The sequence below is a fragment of the Silene latifolia genome, chromosome 2, assembly GCF_048544455.1.
Source record: "Silene latifolia isolate original U9 population chromosome 2, ASM4854445v1, whole genome shotgun sequence".
Classification (NCBI taxonomy): Eukaryota; Viridiplantae; Streptophyta; class Magnoliopsida; order Caryophyllales; family Caryophyllaceae; genus Silene; species Silene latifolia.
The window spans coordinates 78,162,474-78,172,479 of record NC_133527.1 but is presented as its reverse complement, the minus strand read 5'-3'; the positions used below and the strand labels follow the sequence as shown (position 1 = coordinate 78,172,479).

Genomic DNA, 10,006 nt, shown 5'->3' with positions numbered 1-10,006 from the left:
AATTTTTATAGACATGCCTCCGAAAAGAGATACCGCTGCTAATGACACCCAAGCGGAGTTGAATAGGCTCCGAGCTGAGAATGAGGCCCTAAATGCCAAACGAGTGGATCCGGGAAAGATGAGCACCATTGTGGCAAGGCATAACCCCACAATATTCACTGGAGAGGGGGAACCTCAATTGCTGGGGGAATGGTGTAGAGAATTCACCAACCTGTTTGAGCTGATAGCATGTCCGGAAGAGCTGCAGGTGGATCAAGCTGCCCACTATCTTAGGGCCACAGCCGGTGACTGGTGGACCAGGAACAAGGTGGAGATATGAGAGGTTGCTAGGGATCTTGAGACGGGACATGTGTCTTGGTTGGAATTCCAAGAGTTTCTGAAGAATGAGTTCATGCCCGAGTTCCAAAAAGCCAAACTACGGGAGGAGTTTGACACTTTCAAGATGACAGAAGATATGACAGTGGAGGCTTATCATCGGAAATTTCGACAGTTATCCTCATACATTGATGACTTTGGGCAGAATGAGGCTATGCTGGCTATGAGGTTTGAGCGGGCTCACTATGGACATCAAGAAGAGGCTCACAGCAGCTCCACCCACTACAGTTCAGGACATTTACTTGAGGGCTAGTCCTGTTGAGAGGCTCTCGGAACAGATCAAGGCTGATAAGAAAGGCAAGGCTGAGAAAAGGAAGCTGGAGACCACAAGCGATAATACTGGGGCAAAGAAGCAGAGTTCGGGCAGATATGGCGGGTACTCCACTAACAGTGCCCCAGGGGGTATGAGAGCTTAGAGTGGAGGCGGCTTCAGGGGCACCGGCGGGGGAGGTAGTTCTGCGGGTCTTACTTGTTTTGGCTGTGGAAAGACAGGACACAAGAGGTTTGAATGCCGATCATCAGGGGTGAATCAGTCTGGTGGATACATGGCACCTATGTCTGGGTTCAGTGGCTCTCGTTCGGTGGGGTCTGGGTATAACAGTTATCGCACACCTATGTCCGGCTATGGGGGAGGTGCAAGGTCTGGAGCTAGTAACAGTTACCAGGGAAGTTATAATAACTACCAGAACTGTAACCAGCAGAGTCAACAGAGTGGGAGTACCAACTTTCAGAGGACGGCAAATGAGGGGAACAAACAATCTGGAGCAGCTTCTTCAAGTCAGAGTGGGGCTAAGTCTAGTGGCAAGCTCTTTGCCATGGGCAAGGAGGCGGCTAAGAATGACGCTCATGTGGTGACTGGTACATTTCCTGTTAACTCTAAACCCACCTTTGTGTTGTTTGATTCAGGAGCTACACATTCCTTTATATCTGCGGAACATGCCAGAGTCTTAAACCTTAAGTCATATGATAGAATTGTTGATTCGGTAGTTGTACCTTCGGGGGAGTCGGTGTCTTGTGATAGAATCTACACTGGGGTACCAATCCAGATCGGAGAGGTTGTGTTTCACTGTGACCTTATAGAGTTTCCCTTGGGGGGTTTTGAGGTGATTCTGGGGATGGACTGGTTAGGGAAATACAAGGCTTTTATCGACTGCTATCAGAAGAAAATCTCATTGAGGGGACCTAAGGGAACTAGGGTGTCTTATAAGGGGTATGTGGTCAAGCCAAGAGTCAAATTCATATCTGTTAACACCCTAAAGTCGAGTCTGAGGAAAGGGGATCAGTTGATCTTGTGTCAGATGTGGGATAGTGAGTTGGAGACCCCTAAGGTGTCTGAGATTCCAGTGGTGAGGGAGTTCGAGAGAGTATTTAGGAGGACATTCCGGGTTGCCACCGAAAAGAGAAGTGGACTTTTCCATTGATCCGAAGCAGGACACGGGACCGATTTCTAAACCACCTTACCGTATGGGACCAAAGGAGATGGAGGAATTGAAGAAGCAGTTGGATGAGCTAGCAGAGAAAGGTTACATACGGCCTAGTGTTTCACCTTGGGGAGCACCAGTGTTGTTTGTCAAGAAGAAAGATGGAAGCTTGAGACTTTGCGTGGATTACCGTGAGTTGAATAATGTGACCATCAAGAACCGTTATCCTTTGCCAAGGATCGATGATTTGTTCGATCAATTAAGTGGAGCCGGAGTTTTCTCTAAGATCGATCTGAGGTCGGGTTATCACCAGTTGAGGATTAAGAACGAAGATATACCTAAGACCGCTTTCAGAACCAGGTATGGGCACTATGAGTTCGTGGTCATGCCATTCGGGTTGACTAATGCGACAAGCGATGTTCATGGACTTGATGAATCGAGTGTTCGGTCCTTACCTGGACAAGTTTGTGGTTGTGTTCATCGATGATATCCTGGTGTACTCCAAGAACGAGGAAGAACATGAGGAACATTTGAGGTTAGTATTGAAAACCTTGGAGGAGAACCGGCTATATGCCAAAGGCGAGCAAGTGCGAGTTACGGTTGAAGAAAGTTGCTTTTAAGGGCATGTGATTTCCAAGGAAGGGGTGTCGGTTGATCCTAGTAAAATTGAGGCGGTGACAAGATGGCGAGTCCTAAGAATGTGGGTGAGATCCGAAGCTTCTTGGGGCTAGCGGGTTATTACCGAAGATTTGTCAAGGACTTCTCAAAGATCGCAAAGCCATTGACGTCATTGATGAGGAAGGAGAACAGGTTTGTTTGGGATGAGAGTTGTGAGGAGGCGTTTCTAACCCTCAAAGAACGTCTCACTACAGCTCCTATCCTTGCACTACCAGATGGGAATGATAACTTCGAGGTGTATGCGATGCTTCCAAGAAGGGTGCAGGGTATGTATTGATGCGAACGGGAAGGTAATCGCTTACGCTTCTCGACAATTGAAGACCTATGAGGAGAATTACCCTACTCATGATCTAGAGTTGGGGGCAGTGGTGTTTGCGCTTAAATTATGGCGACATTATCTTTACGGAGCTACCTTCAAAGTGTTTTCCGATCACAAGAGCTTAAAATACATCTACACACAAAAGGAGTTGAACATGAGACAGAGGAGATGGATCGAATTGATTGGCGACTATGACATGGAGATACTTTATCATGAGGGGAAAGCGAATATCGTAGGCGATGCTTTGAGGAAATCCATCCATGCTTTGAGCGGTGCGGATCTAGGGTGAGGATGCATAATGAGTGCGGGAGATGGGAATCCACATGATTCGGAAAGGGGAGACTCTTGGGGATTTGATCGTTGAGCCGGAGTTATATGAGAGGAGATCGAGAGTTACGAGAAGCGGATGCTAGAATTCGAAGTGGCGCGACATAGTAGAACAGCGGAAGGCGGGGTTGATTCCAAGTTTGTTATCCATTCGATGGTAGTCCGAGGTTTGGAGGACGGTGGTGTGTTCCGGATAATGAGGAGTCAAGAGGAAGATTCTTGCGAGGCACATGCTACACCATACTCGGTTCATCCTGGGGGAGATAAGTTGTACAAGGACCTCAAGAAGACTTTTTGGTGGCCGAATATGAAGAGGGAAGTTGCTGAGTTCGTAGCTCGATGCTTGACGTGCCAGAGAGTGAAGGGTGAACATAAGAGACCGCAAGGGAAGGTCCAACCTTTAGATGTGCCGGAGTGGAAGTGGGAGAGCATTTCCATGGATTTCATTGTGGGGTTGCCTCGAACTCAGAGAGGTAACAATATGATTTGGGTGATCGTGGATAGGCTAACCAAGTCGGCTCACTTTATCCCCATGAAGGATACTTGGAGTAAAGTTTGAGTTGGCCAAGGCTTATGTTCGGTATGTGGTGAAGCTACATGGTGTGCCCAAGGACATCATTTCCGATAGAGACTCCAGGTTTCTATCTAAATTGGCGGGAGTTGCGATCATTAATGGGTATCGATTAAAGATGAGCACCGCTTTTCATCCAGCTACGGATGGTCAGACAGAGAGGACTATTCGGACACTCGAGGACATGTTGAGGGCTTGTGTTTTGGAGTTCGGTGGGTCTTGGGAGGATAGGCGGGGTTGATTGAGTTTTCATACAACAACGGTTACCACGCTAGTATTGGGATGGCTCCATTTGAGGCTCTATATGGCAGGAAGTGTAGGAGTCCTATGTGTTGGGATGATCGGCGATGCGGTAGTTTTGGGACCGAGAGATAATTCGGGAGATGGTTGAGCGGGTGCGAGATCATTCGACGAGAAGATGAGGGCTGCCCAGGACCGGCAGAAGAGCTATGCTGATGCTAGGAGAAGCGACATTTCTTTCCAGGTGGGTGAGAAAGTACTTCTTAGAGTGTCTCCGATGAAGGGAGTGATGAGATTCGGGAAACGGGGAAAGTTGAACCAAAAGTTTATTGGGCCATATGAGATACTGGATACAGTTGGAGAGGTGGCATATCGGCTAGCTCTACCACCAACTTTAGCCAGGGTACATAATGTCTTCCATGTTTCTCAGTTGCGGAGATATTTGAGTGACACTTCGCATATTTTGAGCCATGATGTGGTCGAGGTGGACGAGTAGTTGACCTACATCGAGACACCTAAGGAGATTTTGGACAAGAAAGTTAGAAAGACCAGGCACGGAGAGACTGCTTTAGTGAAGGTGTTGTGGACTAATCATAAGGCAGAGGAGGCTACCTGGGAAACCGAGGCCGCAATGAGAGAGAGAGTTATCCACATCTGTTCACTTGAGGTAAGTTACGGGACGTAACTTTCTTTTTAAGAGGGTAGAATGTAACATTTCGTGTTTATGTAGTCTAGTTGTGTGTTTGACTGTGTTAGTTATACGAGATGTCTTTTATATTCGGATGACATGTTTGGTATGGGAGCGAACTTCGGGACGAAGTTCATTTTAAGGGGGGGAGACTGTAATACCCCGTATTTTTTTATCGAGTGAGCGAGATATTATTATTTAATTGTAGCGTAAAGGTAATTAATTGATTCATATTGTAAGATGAGTCGGGTTTATAGTTTTAGGTGGCATTTTGGGTCAAGGTGTTATAACCCATTTACCCACTTACCCATTTACCTTTTTACCTCACCAAAACCCTAAAACAAACCCTAATTAAACCTTAAAACCCAATTCCCCCTTCTTACCGTCATTTGCACATCACCATCATCAACCCCTTTTTCTTTCACGTCACAACCGTCATTTACAGCCAACGAGTGCACGCCAGTGAGTGTGGAGGGAGTAGGGACTGCCGTGAGTCTAGGGAAGCCGTTGCTGGTGGACGAGGGAGGTTGTACTGGCCGGAATAGCACAGATCGACGGCCGTCATAGGTAAGGCTCCCTGTTTTTCATTTCTGTCACGTTAGTTTGGTCTGAGTTGTACGTCGTTTAGGGACTGTTGTAGTAGTCGTCGGGGTGTGGGATGTGTTGCTGGTGGTGAGTCGAGTCGTGTGGTGGTGGGTTGAATGGTTGTCGTCGCTATTGGTGGTTGCAATGGTGGTGATTAGGTGTCGGGTTTGAAATGGGGGTTTTTGTTGCATTTCAGACATAGGGTAATGGGGTGGCACCACCGTGGACTCGGGGGAGGTCGAATCGGTGGTGCCATGTGTGTCAGGGTCGCCTTTCCACGGTGGTGTCAAGGGTGGTGGTTGGTAAGGTGGCGGGGTTGTGTCGTGGTGGCAGGCGAGTCAGAAAAGGGGGTCTGTTGGGGGCGTTTTATGGCGGCTGGATTATAAATAGGGGGTGTTGGTGGTGGTGGTTCTGACCACCGGCGTGGGTCGACCACATTGGTGGTGGTTGGAGGTGACCAGGCCAGACCTGGTGTTAGGCCTGGTGGTCGGCAGTGAGGGCTGGTGGTTGTTGGAGGGAGTTGTGACGGGTTGAAGGGGTGTGTTTGTGTGCGGGTTGGGTTTGGTGTTTTTGGGTAATTTTTGTTACGGTTTCTATTTTTAGTAAGTCGGAAAATATATACATTTCTATTATTTCTATTATTTCTATTATTTACATTATTAGTTTTAGTTATTAAGTCAATATTAAGTAGCGGTGACGGAATAATATATTTAAGCTTTGAGTCGGGATTTTATTTCGGGAAGGCTACTACTTTTAGTAACCTGCTATTTTTGGTAAGTGCTATTTTGGAAACTTCCCATTTTAGGAAACTTTCTATTTTGGGTAACTTATATTTTTAGTAACTTCTAAATTGGGAAAGTTTCTACTTATAGTGACTCTTGAGTATGGGAACGGGAATAGTTAAGTGAATTAATTATGTTATGTATATGTTTAGGTGGCGAGTTTCGGGTGGAGTACTTCTGATCTGCAGTTAGCCTATTACCGCTATTTGAGGTAGGGGAATACACTGAACTTGATATAGTACTATGTGACTGGATTGACTGAATCGGTGATTTACATGTTATAATATGATTGTTTGATTTAATTCCGTTAAGTACTACTGTTGAACTGTTTTATTATACTATTACATCGGAGTTGGTGGAGGTGGAGGTGAGTATGGTGTGGTGATAAGGCCCAGGCGGGTTCTGCAGGACTTAACCTGGTGTCCTCAGCTGCGAGCTGGCAGATCGGCTACGGTCGATATTTATAGTCTACCGGGGATCGGTATGGCTGGGTTATCCGGGTTATGAGTTGTGATGGCAGTGGTGGTGATGGAGGAGCATGTGTTTTATGTGGCTATTTTATTGTATTACCTACTCAGCTTCGCGGCTGACCCTGTGTATTCGTGTACGCCTGTGATGATCCAATTATTGGGGAGCAGATTGACAGGTATTTCAGAGACTGATGGGAGCTGGCCGGGAAGAGAGCTTGGATGACTGACTTAGTGCCTAGCCCACCTTAGTCTTATTAGTAGTTTTATCAGACTTTATCTTTTGGTCGTATTTTGGAGACTTTGTTTTAATTCCAGTTATAACCTCACTATAAACATTTTAATAAAGTACTGTGTTTCTTTCCTTTGTTATCTACTACCTCGGGTTTCCGAGATGGTAACACCGTCATTTATCTGAGGAGTCCTAGTTCAGGCCCTTAAATAAATGGGGGTGTTACAATTTGGGGGCATGCCTAGTGAAGACCCTCGTTCTCATATGGAGACTTTTTGTGACCATTGTGATGCGATTTCACAAACCGGAGTTACTCAAGACCAAATTCGATGGGTCTCATTTCCTTTTTCTTTGATTGGTACCGCGAAACAATGGTTAAAGAGCCTTGATAAGGCTACTCTTGGGAGCGATTCAATGGAACTTGTCGCTTATGTCCTCATCATGGACTTAGAGAGTGGTTCTTGGTAAAACAATTTTGGAATGGTCTTTATAAAGACTCCCGAAACATTCTCAACATGGGATCAAATGGTATGTTCACCGAAGTTGACGATAATCAAACTTGGAACAAGATTGAAGAAATGGCGGTCTATAACTCACAATATAGTAGACCTCGAAAGGCTACTAGAGGAGGAAAGCATGAAGTGGACTCTATTACTCAATTGGATGCTCAACTTAGTGCTCATATTGATACCATTAATTTGAAGTTTGAGAAGGCTATGGCTAAACTTGAAGAAGCCTCCAAATCACCTAAGCAACATGTTAATGCCATGGTGGCATCTTCATCAATTCCAAGTGGAATATGTGAGAATTGTGGAACATTGGGACATGACCAAAGTTAATGTAGGGGAACAAGTGAGCAAGTGAATGCTTTTCAAGCATACAAGAGTGGTACCCCTTATTCCAACTATTACAATAAAAACACAAAATTCCATACAAATCTCTCATACAAAAGCCAAATGTTCAAAACCCTCAACCAACATACACCCCATCTCCAATGAGAAACAAAAATCAAATACCCTTTTACAACCAAAACCAAGGTTTCAAAAATCAAACTCCATACACTCAATCAAATGACCAAGGTTTTGATGTTCGAAAAGCGGTCCTCCAAATGCAAAAGATCCAACAAGAGTTTTTCACTCAAATGCAAAAGGATAGCCAAGCAAAAGACATCACCATTAACAACATACTAGCTCACACAAAGATGTTGGAGACTCAAATGTCACAATTAGCATCTTCAAGTTCACAAAGACAAAAGGGGCAATTACCACCTCAAGGTAATCCCCCAAGACAAGAATCGGTGAGTGTCATCTATTTGAGGAGTGGTACAAGGTATGAAGGGCCAAAGAAGCAAGTTGAGGATGACATTGTGGAGACTAGTGACAAGGAAAGAGTTGTGCAAAACTCTTGGGAAGAAGAACCCACCAATCAAGAAGTTTCAAAGAAGAATGAAGAAAAGCCCAAAGAGAAGGAGCCTATTGTTATTAGACTTCCATTCCCGAGTCGTCAAGCTAAGCCTATGTTTGATGACCGACTTGGAAAATTCATGGAGATTGTGAAGAATTTAGAAGTCTCAATTCCATTTACGGAATTAATCAATCATGTTCCGGCTTATGCAAAGTATATGAAAGATATCCTTGCAAAGAAGAAATCAATCCGGAAGCTTGAGACTATTGCTTTTGCTAAAGTAAGTAGTGCTATTCTTCAAGGAAGTTCACCTCCAAAGCTCAAGGATCCGGGAAGTTTCTCCATTCCATGCACTATTGGTGACACCACGATCAACAAAGCTCTATGTGACCTTGGGGCAAGTGTGAGTGTTATGCCATATTCGGTAAGCAAGAGGCTAGGCATGGGAGAACTCAAATGAACCAACATCACGCTTCAAATGGCGGATAGATCAACAAAGACATATTTAGGGTTATGGGAAGATGTTTCCGTAAGAATTGGCAAATTCTTCATCCCGGTGGATTTCGTTATTGTTGACATAGAAGAAGACTCCAACATTCCTATTATTTTAGGAAGACCTTTCTTACACACCGCGGGAGCGGTGATCGATGTAAAACATGGAGAGGTCACCCTTGAAGTGGGAGATGAAACCATCACTTTTAATCTTGACAAGACTATGAGAGCTCTACGATTGCATGAGCCATGTTTTATGGTTGATCACTATAGCCGGAAAGATGATAGGAAGAAGTTGGAATTTCAATGGAAGAAGAAAGTGGATGATGCTCCATCAAAAGAGCATGGAAATTGCAACAATGAGAGCTTGAAAATTTGAGCCATGACAAGTGAAGAAGAAGGCCTCATTGGCCAAGACAAGAAATAAGGAGAGTTGTCTTCATCAACTCAAGACATTTTTAATGACAAGTGGACGAAGTGTGCGGTCTTTGGGATGATGAGTTTGAAGGGAAATTCAATCCCTATATTGGTAATGCTATGGCCCAAGACCATCATGGAGAACAACAAGTGCAAAGGTCTATTGCAGACCTTTATCATGACAATGAACACGCTTTCGATTACTCCTTCAAGGTGTTGAGTAATATCAACAACACCTTGAACATGCCCCCTTGACATCTCATTCATGGATGAGAATTTGGTGGAGTCCTCCCTAAACCACCATTTGTAAGTATTATAACTCCCTAACTTGCATTTCAATTATTGTATTGCATTTTTGTCATTTTTGGATTTACATTTTTATGCCTTGATCAAGATTTTTATCATTTTGAGAGAAGTGAGGGAGGGACTTATGAGTTTATTGATGTGTAGTGCTTTGCCTTAGTGTGGGGATAGAAATTGCCTAGGCTATTCATGCCTTTGTAGTGCCCCTACAATGAAGAACACAAGAATTGAAGAATGAAATGACACGGCTTACGAAGCACCCACGGATGGACCTGAATCCGTGTGGTTGAGGAAGAATCCGAGCCGCCCGAGGCATAATCCGCTTGTCACGAAAGAACCCGAGCGTCCAAGGCATAAGACGCTTGTCTTGTGAAGCTGCAGAAAATATTTTTGTGTCTAACTGTGAATCCGAGCGTCCCAGCAAGGAATCCGCTCGTCTCAGTCAGGAAGGTCGTCCAAGAGGAAAGATGCTCGTCTCAGCTCAGGAATCCGCTCCTCCTTCCTGCAATCCGCTCATCCCATGGCGTCTTTTTCTGAACCCGGAAAACTGAAGCCGCTCGTCTCCCTCTGCTTTTCAAAAATTCAACGGGTCTTTTAAACCCTCCTTCCCAACTCATTTTCATTATTTCAAACACAAACACTAACCAAAACCCCAAAACCCTCATCCTCTCCATCAACAAAAATCAAATTTCTCAACCAAAACCA

At 44.8% G+C, this 10,006-nt stretch overlaps 1 protein-coding gene across 1 annotated transcript; it reads left to right on the top strand.

Annotated features, from left to right (window-relative positions):
* The first annotated feature begins 4,109 nt into the window (after positions 1 to 4,109).
* On the top strand, positions 4,110 to 4,427 carry LOC141640998 (uncharacterized). Its single transcript, XM_074449676.1, has one exon. It carries the CDS (start codon positions 4,110 to 4,112, stop codon positions 4,425 to 4,427), a length of 318 nt encoding a protein of 105 aa, XP_074305777.1.
* The last annotated feature ends 5,579 nt before the right edge of the window (positions 4,428 to 10,006 follow it).